This window comes from Glycine soja, chromosome 9 (assembly GCF_004193775.1).
Source record: "Glycine soja cultivar W05 chromosome 9, ASM419377v2, whole genome shotgun sequence".
NCBI classification, from domain to species: Eukaryota; Viridiplantae; Streptophyta; class Magnoliopsida; order Fabales; family Fabaceae; genus Glycine; species Glycine soja.
Window position 1 is genome coordinate 41,814,245 of NC_041010.1, and position 17,414 is coordinate 41,831,658.

At 33.2% G+C, this 17,414-nt stretch overlaps 2 protein-coding genes across 2 annotated transcripts; both read right to left on the reverse strand.

The window, feature by feature from the left end:
* Nucleotides 1–1,806: 1,806 nt before the first annotated feature.
* LOC114368991 (26S proteasome non-ATPase regulatory subunit 13 homolog A) lies at nucleotides 1,807–7,302 on the reverse strand. The gene is made up of 6 exons (XM_028326295.1): nucleotides 7,060–7,302; nucleotides 5,320–5,766; nucleotides 4,394–4,474; nucleotides 4,091–4,287; nucleotides 3,900–3,999; nucleotides 1,807–2,348 (listed from the first exon to the last, which is right to left on the reverse strand). Exons 1-6 carry the CDS (start codon nucleotides 7,207–7,209, stop codon nucleotides 2,163–2,165), a joined length of 1,161 nt encoding a protein of 386 aa, XP_028182096.1. The 5' UTR covers nucleotides 7,210–7,302; the 3' UTR covers nucleotides 1,807–2,162.
* A 5,075-nt stretch (nucleotides 7,303–12,377) lies between these two features.
* On the reverse strand, nucleotides 12,378–16,426 carry LOC114368992. Its single transcript, XM_028326296.1, has 3 exons — nucleotides 15,828–16,426; nucleotides 15,294–15,473; nucleotides 12,378–12,801 (listed from the first exon to the last, which is right to left on the reverse strand). The coding sequence occupies exons 1-3, from the start codon at nucleotides 15,891–15,893 to the stop codon at nucleotides 12,592–12,594; spliced, it is 456 nt and encodes a 151-aa protein (XP_028182097.1). The 5' UTR covers nucleotides 15,894–16,426; the 3' UTR covers nucleotides 12,378–12,591.
* Nucleotides 16,427–17,414: the final 988 nt, after the last annotated feature.

Sequence of the window (17,414 nt, forward strand, 5' to 3'; positions counted from 1 at the left end):
GCAAATATCTCTCGAATTAGGACAGTCATCTTCTTAGTTCTTACACTAAAACTTGAAAGAAATTTCCCTATTTTAACTTTACCCTATGCAAAAAAAAATAACCCTAGTGCTAGTGCATACTCCCGTTAAAGGATATAGTCAAATATATAACAGAGTTGTCACATGTTTGTCATTGTAACACCTGCCATTCTCCAGCGTGTCTGTATGTCCTTTCCATATCGTGCACCTTCTGCTGTGTGTCAGCATTATTGTTCTTTCATTCATAGACTTGGCTTGCTAAATACTACTGAGATGCCCATGTGACATTAAACGTACCATCATTATATTATATGGCATAATAACAACTTGTAGTCTAGTCATGTACAAAAACTGAATCATTATATTAATTTCATTCTGCTCACTCCCACCTACCTATCTCTACTCACCTTAACCAGTGCATTAATTTGGAATCCAAGTAAAAACACCAATCATAGTCTTAGGCCATTCTTTTGGGTCTCTTTCTCCAAATCCTCTACTCTTCACTTCAAATCATCGCCCATCAATGCTTGCTCAAATAATGTATCCGTTTTAGACCCCCCAAAAAGTTGTATCCGTTACATTGTCATCGTTATTCTCTACAAGTTAGCTTTATTATCTGCAGCAGATGGAGATTGATGTTTTAAAGAGTGATGTTTGCAATTAAAAGTATATTTACTTGAAAACATTTGTTATTTGTTATTTTTTATTTTGAAACATAAAGCATTATTCTTGACTTTTAAAATTTAAATATACAAATATTTTCTTTTTCCATTTTGAACATACATTTCTTTTCATCTATTTTTTTTTTCAAATGCTACTCTTAGATGTTATTCTCTAACTTGTAAAAAAAAAATGTTATACTCTAATTAAAATTAAAATTTTCTCGATACTTAAAACAATAAAAATCAACTCTAGTTACCAAAGTAAAATTATATTTTTAACAAAAAAATATTACCAAAAACACTTAAAAAAATATACTTTTGTCTTTTGAATCCCCATGCAATATGCAGGATAAAACTTAAAATCCATTTAATAATAATAATAAAATTCAAACATACTGAAAAAACAATAATTCAAACACTGTCCCGCAAGTCTTACTCTCATGATGAAAAACACGAGGCTTTGACGATATCATTTCCTACAACTAAAGAATTTCCGTAAAAATGGACAAAGTGGGTATCTGAATACTATAGTAGTTCAACTATAAATAATACCTAGTTATAATTAATGATACATGAGAAAACTAATTAGTAGAAACTTAGAATGCACAGATTCAGACGCAATGCGATTCAACCATATTTTCTCCATTAGTTTGTTAACAACAATCTCCTAACACACTCTTTTAAATTAAAATTATTGAAAACTAAAACTATAAAACTCATTAAATAAAAAGCAAGAACCACCAAATTTTATAATTTTATTAAATTTTAACCAATATGTTCTCCCAGAAGATTGCGAATTACACATTTTTTTTTTAAGAAAACTAATAACACCTTCTAACACATTATTCTTTGTTTGATATTCATTAAAAATTATAAAATCATGAAATTCATTAAATAAGATCCACAAATTTGTGAATTTCAATAGATTTCAACCAACAATAAAGAATTTATTAAAAAAATGTAAAAAAATATTATGTTCCTAAAATTTTTCTTTTCCCCATTTCCATCATTTTATCACCTGTTATGAGCAACAGCCTGGTATAACTAACAGAATTGGTATGACAAGATTCATCTCATGGCAAGTTAAGTAGCACCCATATTGAAGTACATGAGAAATTAGACAAACTAAGGTGAATGCTTGGCACAATTCAATAAAAAAGAAATTTCTGAAGTGAATAAAAATGGCCGTATCTAAGAAAATTCCAGATACATAGTTTGTCATCACTCTAAAGCGTAAAAACAGCCTGTTTCCAACCAAGTTACCATGTCTCTAGGTATGCAGGCATAGAACTAACAATTTCTAAGCCAAGTACAAGGGACTGCTCTTTCCAGCAATCATTCAAAAAGCAAATGAAGCATATAAAGTTAGCTACATTCATTGCCCATGTCACTTGGAAGTCTCTTCATCTTTTGTCGCCTTAGGATGTATTCCCTTCAACTTAAGAAATTGTTACAAAGAGCAGAAACCAAATTAAAGAAAAATCACGATCCAATTAGATCAGGTGTTTCAGCCTCAATGGACAGCAATGCAGTGTGAACTTTTCCAGTCCAACTGTCCAGTCGATCCCGTAAGGATTTGATCTGTTGAATACCCAGAACTCTTGGCTGCACCCAGGAAACATGCACTGTGCCCTCAACTTGATCAATTATACCCTCAATTAGATGAACCTGTAATAAAAGAATTCAGTTACAAGCCTTAAATTTTAAGACGGTGTTGTCCAGCCTCAATGACAATAAAAATCAAGTTCTCAAATGCAGATATTCAAAAAAAGATATATCCAATTGCTTTTCTTAGAACAAAGCATGGATAACTAAAAATTCTTTGAAACAAGTTGCTACAAATACATCGAGAACGAAAAGTACAGAGAACTATTCCACAAAGTCAGCCTACAAATTATTGATAACCCCCCCTACTCCAGCCCCTGAAGTGAGAACCTCAACATTACTATGGAAATTGAAAATTCCCCCAAAAGCTGCAGTTTTCACTTGGAGGCTTCTTAAAGATAGACTCCCTACTAGAGCTAATCTCATAAGAAGAAATGTGATCATCCAGGACACTGTTTGTCCTCTCTGTGGCCTTGAACAGGAGGAGGTGGGCCATCTATTTTTTAACTGTAAGAGGATAGTAGGTCTGTGGTGGGAGTCTATGACATGGGTACAGGTTAAGGGACCTCTCCCAGCTTCTCCAGTGGATCATTTTCTCCAATTCTGTAATGGATTTGGAGCACACATAAACCATAGTTCATGGTGTGGATGGTGGGTTGCTCTGACCAGTACCATATGGCAGCATAGGAATCTCCTCATTTTCCAAGACAAACCATTTGACTCATCTAAAGTCATGGAAGATGCTTTGTTCTTAGCTTGGTCTTGGTTAAAAGCTAGAGAAAAAGGCTTTAACACTAGTTTTAACCACTGGTCTTCCAATATCTCGGATTCCTTTGGTTAATCCGTGTGGGATAGCCTTTTAGTTGGGTTAGCTTGGGTTTTTGGAGGGCAGCACCAGAGGTGCTTTGTATCATCTTTATCCAGTACCCCTTGTACTGTTTTCTGACTATATTAATACATATATATAATTTGCCTTCCAAAAAAAAAAAAAAAATAGACGGTCAAAGTCAAAAAAGATTATTTGCATTGCAACCTGCTACCAACAACATGGCAAAAAGGAACAAGGGCTTTTTAGATACGTTTTAAATGAAATCAAGCATTAAAAGATCTTCTGAATATGTTTAAACAGACAGATCATACTAATCACTTTGACAAATATGCCACAAGATGAGAGGTCGTTTTCAGCTTAGAAAAAATACATCATTAAGTGTTGCTCAATAGTCATGGGTTATTTACTTCCAGTTGCAACTAGAACTCAAAAAAATCAACTATTCATTTTTTAAGTAACAATCAAGGCAACACCATAATTCTTCAAGTGAGGAGTATGGACATGTCAACAACTCAAGCTCAAGAATTTTAAGAAATATCAGTTAGATTATGGGTTTATATCCCATTCCCAAACAGAATTTAAGCTTAAAATATCAAGATTAATTATAATTAAAGATCAAGCCTTACTAGAAAATAATATATACTAATTGAAAATGAGAAGAGACAGAAAAAATATTCAAAGTTATCGATGATTACTCAAATCCACAGGTTGGAAGTCTACTACTTTAGATGATTGCGTTAGAAAATCAAATGTACTTTTTACATTGTTTTTTTCCTAGAACTTACAGATAGGCTTTTCATAAGGAGATGCTCCACATTCTCTATAGAAAGTTTTGTGCGCTCTGCAATTACACTCAAGGGAATAGTTCGATCTTCCGAAGGCCGACTGCAAGTAAGGGCAATCAGTTTGAGTTGGAAATAAAACAAAAAGTTATTAAATATATCTCAACAGGTGACAACAATGACAATCTCAACACCTGAATATAATCTCCATCAGACACAGAATGTTGATCTTTTCCAACAACTTTTGCTCATTTTGAACTAGTGCTGGTTGGGCTCTTAAAGCAGCATTATGCACCCGACATAATTCTTGATATCGTACCAGATCACCAGAATTGAATGCCTGCAGAATATAGTAAAGCCATTCCACCTTTGTCCCCAGAAGGCTCTTAATCTGTTCAGGATATTATAAACTATGTCAGCAACATAGTAAAAAGACAGATGAATGAAGTAAAGAAATTTCAAAGGGATAGATGCTCCAAAAATTTATAATTACTCACTATAGGATGGGCAAGTAGCTCTCCAAAGTTGTAGATGTTATCCCCAAGAAGGGCAGAGAGGGACAAATCAAATGCCAGATCCTAACAAATCACAAAAAATAGTGCATTAAATAATATCACATTTGAAGATAAATAGAAACTAACCATAAATGAGATGGACTACTACAAACTCTGCTTCAACCTCTCATTAAAGAAAAACAGTGTGCAGCTGAATGAATTTATAAAACTCAGATTTAGTTTCCATTTTACCAAAAATGGAAGTATCAACCTATCTTCAAACTCCTCGATATTAATTTTACCAAGGATGACATAAAACCATTTGCAATGTCATGATGAAGCAGTCAAAATAAACAGGTTAACCTTTTTCTAGATATATGAAGCACAGCTAGAAACATTACTCAGCCTTAATTACAACCAGGACAACTTTACCAAACAAAGTACAACTTAGGTACACCATCCTCTCAATTTCCTTATGTAAAGAACTCGGTACTAAAGTCCAGGCAAATAAAAGAGCCTCAACCATAAACGGGAGTTCAGCTGTCACGGGACTTGTGCTCCTGTGTCATATATACAAGTAACTCTATATTTATAGGAATGGTAGGACCTTCTAGATCTCTTATTCGAGAGAAGCAACTTTATATACACACCACTTTTCATGACATTCTACAAATGCCATGTAAGTAAATATAAATTTTGTTCAAGTCAAATGCAATTTGTCTAATTAATGAAAAAACATTGTAGCAGCAACAGTCACAACTCACAACATGAAATAACTTTCAGATCCCTTCTAGCAACCATACATATAAATCATAGAATGAGTCAAAAGATGCCATAACCAGAGTACAGTGTAAGTAAATAGCCATGATTTGAGACAATAAAGAAGGAACCAATCAACAAAAACATTTAAGACAATTCTGATGACATACCAGCTTGAATGAATCTGAGAGAGATTCCACTGATGTGTATGCCAAATAGAGAAGGGCACTTTTGTAGAACTCAGCAAATTCTTGGCATGTCTTATGAAACTGAGATGATACCCAGTAATAGCTAGCATATACAGATGGATCAATATCTGTCATGCTGTCGAGTGTACTCTTCCCATCTTCTAGAAGTTTCTTGCATTCCTTTTGATCACCTTGCTCAAGCTTGAATATTGCTATTTGCATCTTAATGTAAAGAATAGGTTCTTCTATGCGCTGCTCTCTAGTGTCTTGAAGTTTCTGAATGACCCCTCCAAGATAACCAACAGCAGCTTCTTTTTCAGAATACTGCCGAGAAACTATAACAGCAAAATGTGCAAGCTTGAGAAGGTTGATTTTCGTCTCAAAGTCTGTGATGAAATTGTGATATAATTGTATTAAAGCATCACCAGCCTGAAAATTTATAGGAAGAACCGTTTGTCAAACAAATAAATTTAAACTATAATAAGAATATGCACATCAGAGTATGAATATTGTTTCAATAGAAGTCAACAAAAGTTCTATCAGAAGCAAAAGAAAGTAACAATACTCACAAATTGTGCAACATAATGAATGGAATCAAACATAATAGGTAATTGTTAAGTAGAAGCATTAGAAAAATAATGACTAAAATACAATAAAGTTACTTAAGTTTTCTCAAACTACGCATCTTGATACTGAAGTCAATTGATGACGTGGATTGATGCTTCACCACATTGAATAATAACAAAGATAACAAAGACTTTCCAAGTGCAATTTGATGCCTCAAATGGCAAAAGAATCCTTGTATTAAATGGATGATAGATTATTACATGCTATACTTGGCATTCAGGTATCCAACTCAAAAGAAACTTGTCTAAAACTACCTATAGGCTGCACGGGTCAAGTTATTGATGAGTTAGATCCAACAAAAAGGGGGTTCCAGTTATAATCCAGAAACAATTTGTATATATATTTCACAGGAACGCAAAATTTAAGTAGGTGATAAAGTGGCCAAGAAACATTTACTATGGGATATTTAACAAACAACCCTAGGTCTTATGAATAAACTTGATCTGACCATCTAGCTGCTTCCAGCAAAATGAGATACAAAAGCTGGACGGGTTAAGGACCTAACGAATTGTGGCAAAGATCCCAACTAAAATTAAACTAACCCAGCAAGTGGTTCTCAACCTCACGAAGGACATCACCGAAATAAAATTATGTTAAATTTAATTCTTTGAACCATTTACCAAATTTTTACAAGGCTGTTGATCTTGTTTAAAGTGTAACATACACATCCCGTGGACAGTGGCTAAAGTTCCATCCACATGACACTTCCCTATGGTCTTCAATACACCTCGTCTCTCAAAATCCACATTTCACCCCCACACCCTACACTCCAAAGATTTCAATTTTTCTAACAAGCCAATCCACACACCCTACCCAACACCCTCGAATCCCACACGACATCCAAACGCAATCCTCGTCTTCTTTTCCACAGTTCCAAATCCCAATAACTCAAACCCCCAAAAACCAAAAGCAAAAATAACTCTAACATCAGCACAATGATGACTCACTCGAGGCTACATGACCACTGACCACCACAAAAAAACAAAACCCTAAACCTAACAATCGTTGAAACAAAACAAAGCAAACACGAAGCCAGTAATAATAGTTATAGAACAACAACAATAATTGCGAGTGGTAAGGAAAGAAGAGCTGAACCTGGAAGACGGCGAGAGCCACAAACTGCTCGAGCTTGAGAGTGAGCTGGTGCCAGAGCTTCTTCTGGTACAGATCCGCCAGCGAATTGTACCAATCGGAGAGCTCAGGGTGCGAATTGCGCAGCGATTCCAAGTATTGCAGAGCAGCCATAGCAGAGCGGTTCTTGATTCACACCAACACGCAATACCACTGGTGTGCCTTCTTTCTTCTGTTTTTTATACCCTAACTCCTTTTTTCTTTTTTCTTTTTTGAATTAATTTCGGAATAATCGTCCTTCTTTTTATTTGTTTTTTCTTATAGTTTTTTGGGTTTTGTTTGCTTCCTCTCAAAGAAACGCATGCAGCAAAAGTTTGGTTTACTGACCGACGTCGTATTGGGTTTTGGGGATTGCCTTACTTATTGGGTTTCAAGCAAGGCCCATTAAAACAAAAAATTGTATCCATTTTTTTTAGGTAAAATGGAAAGGGAAATATGATTAGTTTCGTGGGATCAACCAAAATTCATTTTTGTCCCGCACAGGCATCATTTGTACTAGATTACTTGTTTCCTATATATATATATATATATATATATATATATATATATATATATCTTTCTAGTGAGATGCTAGTCGTTATTTTTTTTTAAAATTTTTAAAATTTATAAAACATGTATCGAAGAAAAAAATATTCTAAAATTTTATTGTATTTTTACTTGTTCATAAAAGACAGAAAAGGTTAATTTATTATTTGCAGTTTTGAGTATATTTTTAAAAATATTAAGCAAACGTATTTTTGCTCTTATTTTTTATTTTCTTCAAAAAATAAAAATAAAAAAAAATACTCAAATCAAGCGTCATCTTTTTTTTTTCTTGTATCTTTTTTATTTTCACTTTCCACTAAAAATTAATTCAATATTATTTTTATGAAATAAGTTATAGAATTTATTTAAGAAAATTTGAGTCATTAAAATAAATGAAAAAGATGATTAAATTGCTTAAAACAAATGAAAAGACGTAGTGTTATCGCAAAAAAATGTGAAAAATTATATTAGCAAACTCTCTTGAGTTGATTAGATGGGATTACCTTTGGAATTAATAAACAATTTTTAATTTAAAAATAGCTTAATATAATTTTTTTTCATTGTATAAATTAGTCTAATACATCAAAGTGTGTGTATGAGTCAGGGGTTTAGCCTAACTTGAGCAAAGATGAGTGAGTTGTTATAATACTTTTAAATTTTAATATTATTTTTTATTCTTACAAATAAAAGAAGTGTCTTGAAAATGAGTTAGGAGGAAAAGGAGGTTGGTGAGAGAGAGAAACAAGAAAGTCTAGATTCAAATGTTGTTATAATTAACACTTCAACATCATAGACCTATCAGATTGCAGAATCCTTCATTTTGATGAAAATCCTTCTCCTACCTTTTGCTCGGGTATGGACTATGGAGGTATCATTGCAGATATTGAGGACATCTCCTATTACTCATACTCTCCCCAAAGCTTCAATAATTGTAATAATTCTTATTCTCGATTTAGTTTGAAGCATATAGGGTCTTCATGTTGACTCTGAGTGTTATTTACGTTATGAGTTAAGGCTTTTTTTAATGTTTTTCTCTTCTTAGAAGTATTAAAAGATATTTGTTCCCCTATAGTTATATCACAGCTAAAACTTGTGGCCTGCTATAATTGAGTTCTGATTTCTTATATATTTCACTATCTTATCAATAGTATTTATAAATCTGTCCAGCCATCAAATAATGTTCCACGTGTCATGAAACTACACTCTCACTTTTATTTTATTTTTTGTTTGTATATTGAAAATGGGTTCTCTGCTTTGTTTTTCTAGCTCGTGCTCTGCACGACATACTGATATAGTAAGTTATAATTCACTTTCTTCCCATTTTTTCTTTATTTCTTTTTACGTTTTCTATCGTATCACTTCTCTCTTTACCTTTTTTCCCCCTCTAATTCTCTCTTTCCTTCACCTCAATTCAGCCCCAAAATGGGATGGACATTCATCATTTTTCACTATAATTTGAAGTTAAAATCAAACCATCACCTTGATGTACAGATTTAGTTTCTCTACAACGAGTAGAAATAAAGTAATCTTAATTGTTAATAAGAAAATCAACTATAGTCGGATTACTTTACTTTGGATTACTTAATTTAGACCTGCTAGATCCAAAAAAAAAATCTTCATAAGTCTGCACATGATGATATATAATCTAAACAGTAAAACACTCCCATGATTCCTTGCTTGCTCATCATTCTAGAAATGCTTTTTCAGCATCCGCCATTCCATACTAAAATGATACGGTCACCGAGCCAACAACTCTATAGACTTCACATCATTGAGATTATCCAATCAAACAACACTTCCACCAAACAAGACCAATTTTAACTGTGACAACATAAAGTATCTTTATTAATAGGTCCCTTCTGACTTTGGTGGCATAATAAGTGGCAATTACTAAACCCACTATCAAAACCAACCCAATCTACAACAGTTCCACCAATCCATTAAATACATCATATCATATAAATCAGGTGCAACTAATGATTTACCTTGTGACTTCATAACAAAGCAAAGTTATCCCACAAAAAACTCTATATTAACCCCCCCTCATCCACTCCCACGAGACAAGAAAGGTCACAAACCAAAAAAGCAAAATGGTGCACCAACACCAAGTGAGGGCCTCACTCACATGCTTTATTCTTTTCCTCCTTGTCTTGGCCACCACCTCCTTCACGTCAGTTCACTCGAGGAACACACTACTGATCCATGAGGATCAAGCTCATGAACTGCACAAGACTTGGCCAAGGAAGACAAGGATGAACCATGGAAGCCACCGTGGCGCCAAGAAACACCTCGTGAACCCGACAATCGATCATCCATTTCAGGCTCGTGAATTTCCTGTGTAGTTCTGTTTTCTTCTGTTTCATTGCGCTTATTTTTCTGTAATTTGAATCAGTAAAGGTTCTTTATTTTACCGTTATACTTATTTATTCTTCATGCCCATTTCTCTGTAAGTCCCAATCATTCCAAAAATGTTGATCCAGTGGTACTTGTGTTTGTAGTATCTTGCTAGAAAACACATTCAGTAACACCTTCCAAGACTATGTTTAATTATCTGATCTATTTTATTTATCTATTTGATGTACACACACATATATATATATAGGTTTAATTTAGCTTTGGTGTCATAATTAGTTCATGTATGATTTAGAGAGAAATCGATGATTTGGTGGAAGCAGAATGAGTTGACCATATATAAGTAACATAAACAAAACCTATCTATGATCTGGAAATGAAATGCTGCATTTGGTGATGGATGAGTCTTTGGTCAAAATGGAAATGCTTGTTATCTACTCAAGTTTGAGTTTGAGGTCAATGCTTCAATAATCGGATTGAAAAGCCGTTGCAACTAATGTGTAAGAGCACACAACGACCGTACCTGTAGCGATATAAACTGTATAATTAATTAATTAAGTCATATACATAACCACCAAAAATAATGCATTCGTTGAACCAAGTTGGTTTCTACAGTAAGTCCATGCGACTCATAATTAATCAGCCATCCTTTTATTATTTATTTTAAAAATTATTTTATCTATGAGAGCTATGATCCTAAGTTTCACGGGACTCCCTGAGAAAAGAGTTTAATGGGTTGTCAATATATATTGATTTAATTATATAAGGACAAAACTTAAATATAGTTTCATAAATGAGTTATCAATATTTTGAAATTGTTTTCCAATCTGAATTGGAATTTTAACTCAATAAATAATATTGACATTTTATAAAAAAAAAAAATTGTACCACAAATTACCAAAATAAATTTCTGATTCTGATTTGTAAACAACACTGGAAACACCTATAAAATCACATGTAAGTTTTGTCCTTTAATGGCGTGTTAGGATTGTAGTTGGTAAACCATGTTTTTACCCAATGAAGAAGCTTTTTTTTTTCACTTCTATCCAAACTATGATTTACGACACAAAATCATGTCAGGCACAACTTAACCTTGATTTTGCCAAACATATTATTGTGTATTAAACTCAATTTGCACTCTCCAAACCAAGATTCGAGTTATGCAAACTGCAAAAAAAATGCCTGAATCTTTTGCTTAATCATTAAAAGATAAAATCCAATTTTGCAAAGAGATCCCTAAACTGTAAATCTTTCATATATTTCTTAGCTCATGAAAGGTAGTTGTTCCATAACTACGGATATATATATATATATATATATATATATATATATATATATATATATATATATATATATATATACTCCAATTTGATATACCATTCGTAGAATCCAACTGTTATGGACATATTAATGTGTCGAGCAGAGTGCATTTAGGGTGCTTTCAAGACAATCCTTAGGAATATTAGTCGTGCAAGGCAAGACAAGTAACACGAGGCACAAGATTCAGCACCAAGGTTGTTTCATGATATTTTCAGCCAAAATACTCATTCTACTATTCAACCAAAAGAAATAAAAATGCTTGTAGAACCAAATAATGCAACTTACATTGACCCAATTAATTATTAAATAAATTAGTCAATTTAGTTAATAACATTAAAGAATTTAAAGTTATCTTAAATTTATTTTTTTCAAAATTACCATTAACATTAATAAGACATACTTTTATTTATTTTTTAAATATTTTATTAACTTTAATTCTTTTAGTCTCTCATCTATTAATAAAATTATAGTTTTTTGACAAATCAGCTTATGGTTTCATGAATTTTTTAAAGCATAATTTTATAATGTGTTTGGAAGAGAAGATGAAAATAATATTGAAGAAAGATTTTGTATTTTTTTAGTGGGACAAAGACCTTTTTACCCTATTTTAATTTAAAAATTTATCTTCTATTTTCATTGTGAAAACCAAACACACCAGAGAGGAATAGATCGTACCGATGGGTTCACAAAGCATTTCTTCATTCCAACTGTTAACGCTGGGTTGGATTAAAATTTGAAAAGTACTTTTACAAAGTTCATTACATAATAAGAAATTCCAATGCACCAAATGAAGAAAGAAAAAATTGTTGCTTCCGGAGTAAATTATTTTTGGTCTCTCTCAACGTTAATCTAAACATGCACAAAATTGTGACACATTTGTGTTTTTGGCACAAACAAAAGTAAGGTATACGAGAAAGAAAAATAAACATGTAGTTTAATACGAATGATGGCTTGCATGTTGGTAATTTTCACTCGTCATTCTCCCTTCCTCTAAGTTTTAACTTCTATCACGCATGGCCTAAGTAAATTCAGATATTCATAGAGCACACACTACAAAAGTAAAGCAGAAATAAGCTCAATAACAATGGATCCAAAGTAGAAATTTGAAGCATATTACTAGAGTCTTCATAAAGAAGCTAGTGAAAATGTGCCACATTTGACTTTTATGATTATACATTTGAATATACATACGCATATTTAAGCGGCATAATATATGGAAATAGCAAAGGACAGCAAAAAGAGATGAAGGGTATCACATATAAGTTGACAACAAAATACTACATTAAAAACAATACCAGTTTAGATGCCTGAAGCATTACACTCTTCAAGAAGTTTTAAAAGATTATGCTCCGGAGCACTAACAGATGGTAAGATCATCCGATTAGACCGGGACGTCCGTGGCCTTGCTCCAGCATCTTCAGATTCAAGCGTTCCCCCTTCCTTCATCACTGGCAGATCCCCTCTTCTACGCACAGTAGCAGATACTCGTTCTTTCCATATTCTTCCATCCTAATGATTGAGGAACAATATATAAGAATCCTGATAGTTTCAATAAATGAAGGAAACTCAACCCCCTCCCCTCCCCGTTTTTCCTCATGATTCAACAAAACAGGAAAGAAAGGCAATCACGTATATACAACACCACCTCCCTGGGTCATCAACTATATTCTTTTTTGTTTCTGTCAAAATGCAATTCTGGTTTTCAAAATCTTAACAGTAACTATCAACTAATAGAAGGTAAAATTACTCATGCAGGCATCTACTGATGATAATTTTTTATGTGTGTAACGACCCACTTTTCCAACCCTCCCTGGGCTCTAGCTTTGAACTTTAGAAGCAACTACAGATTCAAAAGACTGTGACTAGTTACACCACAGCATTTACAAACTAAAGCAAAAAACATGGCTGCTCTCCAACAACTACAAATTTTTCGAGGGTATATGATGAACAGGAAACCCAAAGGAAAGGCGAGTTAATTACCAAAACCACCCTACCAAGTTCAGTGAAACCTCAGCTATCCCCTTGGGTATATTCCACACTAATGTGCATAGATGGCACTATGTCATATTTGTCAACTGTAGTGGCAATAATGGGTTGCAATCACATTCACATGGATGCACACAAAAAACTAAAAAAGAAAAAATGAGGAGATATATTATAGGAAAAAAACCAAAGAATTCTTTTAAAGTTAGTAAGATACCACCACATCCCATAAGATGGTAGTCAGTTATTTAGCAATTATGTTTGAGCTTTATAGATAATTGCGGACATGCTCATAATTAGAAAACCCATAACTGCTTTATCTTTGGATTTTTGTGTTGCGTAGATTGAGTTCTGAAAGGTAACCCCTATAGTTAGTTAAGCTAGTTAGTTGAGTAATTAGAGTTAGGTAATTGAAAGCTGAAATAAATAGAGAAATAAGGCATGTTGCCTTTAAATAGGAAGAGGTCTAGAGAGTAGTGGTTAGTCAACTGGAGAGTTAGTATTGGGGGACTAGAGAGAGGCTTGGATCTCTCGAATATCCAAAGAATTCTTTGTAGAGACACACTCAATCAATAAGAAATTCTGTTTTTCTTCCTATTTTAATCCAGTTTCTATCAGCTTCCCATTGTTCAGTATGGTGGGTGAAGGATGGGTCTATCCAAAGTATCTTCCGTCTTTCCTGGGCATTAATTTTAGTGGCTTAGGCACCAATAGAGATGCTAAAAGGCTTTGGAGGTGTTCTCAGATTGTGGTAGGTTGGTATAAGGTTGGAAAGAAATGCTAGAATTTTCACTGGTTGGGTCCTATCTATGGATTTAGTTTAGGACGGAGTAGTTCATCTAGCTTCTTTGTGGAGTCATGAGAAAGGTCTCTTTAAGGCGATGTCTTTGGTAGATATTCAGAGATATTGGCTTTCTGTCCCACATGCCTCATGCTCTTAGTCTATGTTCTTTTCTCTTTTGCTGTAACTTTTTGCTGTAGAAGATATCTTATCCTCTTACATTTGTATTTCTCCTCTCTTTCTCAATAAAATTCTTTTTTTATCAGGAAAAAAAATTGCTCTAAGTAGTCTTGCAACAATAGCTGAAATGAAATCCTTCAATTTATTTGAATATCAAGGCATTATCAAGATATTTTACTTTATTATGTTTAAACAGGTAACATATTTGCTAACAAAATAAGGCAACATATTAAAAATGCACAACTCATTGTTGAAGCAAATGCGTTTAATGTTAATGCAAAACAAGTTTAACATAATAATATGCAGATATTACAAAACAAGATTTTTATGTGTTTGAAAAATGCTGATATGCAGATATACATTATCAAAATATTGCATTTTTTTCTAGCTTAATTCTAGAGAAATAATCTCTAAAAAAAGATTTCTCAAAAGATGCTAAAAATAGTAATTTTTCCTCGAAAGGAATTAATAAAAAAACACACCTAGTATTCCAACACAATCAAGTTAGATGCTTAACAACACAATTCATACTTTCAGTCAACTAAATAATAATTAAAATAAGAATTTAATCGGAATACACTGAATGTTGTCATCCAACCACAAATTTTCATGTAATTGAAAACTATTAAATTTTGTGATAATTAATTTAAAAATCATATCTAAGGTGATTTCCAATTGGTTGATAGTATAAACAACTTTCCACCAACAGTGTATCAAAATTAAACTTTAGTAATAACAACAAAAATAATAATAATAATCATAACCATAATGATGATGATTTTGATAATAATATGCAACTTGTTACTACATATCCAAATTGCTTATTAGCCAAGTTGTTTTAAAGTTTGGTAAAATTTATTTTAATAGAATTAATTTTAATCCGCTGCATGTAACTGGATGCATGCCTAAATTAATCTAAGCCATAAGCTTTGCATTGAATCGTGTTCCATTGTAGGAGAGACTGATTGTGGTATTTTACCTAGCAGACACTGAATCATTTCAAATTCAAATCATCAATTTGGCCATATACCATAAGAAAACCAGATATCTGTCTTACATTAAGAATAGATGGTTCTGGCAACGGGCACTGAATGGGCCTATCATTGTCAAGTGGTTCAATTGGATGTTCAACTGGCTTAAACTCCACAGCCACTTCAATCCCATGAGAAGTGGCAGTTGCAGCACTTGCAACTGCAGCAGCAGCCTCTGAGTTTGGGGGCCTCACTTCCCTCTCATCCTGCAACATATGAAGTCAACGCACAATGCAACAATAATAAGATTATGTCACCAATTAAAACATCTTACATAACCAACCAAACAAATCAATAATTAAGACCAAATTGCATAGACCTTTCTAATTTCTCCAATCCAACAGCAAATCACATGAACAGTTATATTAAACTCACGGGGCAAGACAAGGTTTACAATCATTAAATTTAATGGGATTCATCAAATAGCACAAAAACAAAGAACTAAGCTTAACCAGCATTTATTGGTCAATCCCAGGGTCTACCCCCAAAAAACACACAGAAAATCATTGGATTTGGATTGCTAAATAGGGGGGTTCATCAGAAGGAGAGAAAACTCTTACCAGGGCACTTTGCGTTCGTCGGTGGACATTTCTTCCAACAGAGAATCTCGAAAATATGCCCACCATGTTTTTTTTTTGTCACAACTAAAAATAAAACACCAATACCCACAAAGCAAAAAACGATTTTTTTGATGTTGGTGTGATTATCTAGCCAAAGGGTCGACTTTAGTTGCCTATAGTTGTTGTTTAGGAAAGGCGAAAAACACTTGAATCGGTGGTTGCATGAGAAGGGTCCTGATCCGGGGCAAGTAGTGCGACCCGGAACCAGGTTGTGCTGTTGGTATTGTGAAGTAACAGAGAGAAAAAGAGAGAGAAGAGAGAGAAAGGGTGAGGTGGAGAAGAGAGGATCGTTTACTTGGCGTGAACGATGATGATGGTGTTGGGTTTGTGGTGTTGTGATGTGTAAGGAGGGGGATTCTCGTTTGGGGAAGTTAATAACGTAATAATAATGCTTTGGAATCAGCTCAACAGACAGTGTATCAAATCAAAGTGTAAAGCCATTGAGAAAGAAAAGAAATGGCTCTTGTAAGGAGGGGGATTCTCCTTTGGGGAAGTTAATAATGTAATAATAAGCGCTTGCTTGATTGTGCGAAAATGAGAAGAAAAGAGCATTTAAAAACATATTTGAATTAAAAAAATAAGAAGCTCATATTATTTTTTGAAAATTTATTTATGAATCATAAATTCTTCCTCAACCAAACAAGCATTAGAAGAGTCATAACAGTGAATTAAAAAAATTTTAATTATCATTTTAATTTTAATCTAAATATATCATACGTTTAATAGTAGAGAGTTCAGAATTATTTTTTTAAAAGGATTGATCTCTATTAACATTCTTTTATATGCACAAATTTATATTAAACTCTATTAGGATATTTAAGGGATAAGATTATTGTCCACCATATTACAATGTTTTTAAAAAAACAATTTTTTAAAAATTAAAATAAGTATTTTTTTTATATGAAAGGGGACTAAAAACCCAAAGAAAGGAGATTAAAATGGAACGGGGTTGAATTTCAATGGTAGATGTAGCCATGTGAAGTAGGTATGTAGCTGTGATTTCATTTTGTAGCTTGGCATTCATGAAAAAATGAGTTAATTTAATGAGAAAATGAGAGAGATGATGAATTGATTTGGCAGAGAAAGGGTGTCACAGTCCACTGACGACGAGTGATGAGTCCAGCACATCCACCGGCCACATTACGCGCCTTACTATGCCGTGGTGACTTCAACAACACACTCAAATCTAAATTATTTATCGCACAAAAAAAACATAATTTAACTAATAATATCTACTTTTATTTTTATTATTCATTGGAAAGCACGACGTGGAGAATCCACAAACTTGCTGGACTATATTATGATGCCAGCTTTTTTGACTCGACATTTACAACCTGCATATGGATATCCGTTTCAATGCCCCCCACTTGTTTTGATTAAAATTTATTCAATTTGTTTACAAAGGAATAAAATATTACTATATTAAATTCACAATTATATTATATATATATATATATAATACTTTATTTTGGTTAGACCGTCTTTTGTAAATAACATTTCGGATTTTTTTTCTTTTGAACCTTCAAT

Excerpts from the sequence above, each read along its gene's own strand:
- LOC114368991 (XM_028326295.1), bottom strand. The coding sequence starts at position 7,209 with ATGGCTGCTCTGCAATACTTGGAATCGCTGCGCAATTCGCACCCTGAG. Across the intron at positions 4,288-4,393 it reads AGCTACTTGCCCATCCTATA|ATTAAGAGCCTTCTGGGGAC; the intron begins GTGAGTAATTAT and ends TATCCTGAACAG. Across the intron at positions 4,000-4,090 it reads CTGATGGAGATTATATTCAG|TCGGCCTTCGGAAGATCGAA; the intron begins GTGTTGAGATTG and ends CCTTACTTGCAG.
- LOC114368992 (XM_028326296.1), bottom strand. The coding sequence starts at position 15,893 with ATGGTGGGCATATTTTCGAGATTCTCTGTTGGAAGAAATGTCCACCGA. Across the intron at positions 15,474-15,827 it reads GACGAACGCAAAGTGCCCTG|GATGAGAGGGAAGTGAGGCC; the intron begins GTAAGAGTTTTC and ends CATATGTTGCAG. Across the intron at positions 12,802-15,293 it reads CAGAACCATCTATTCTTAAT|GATGGAAGAATATGGAAAGA; the intron begins GTAAGACAGATA and ends CTCAATCATTAG.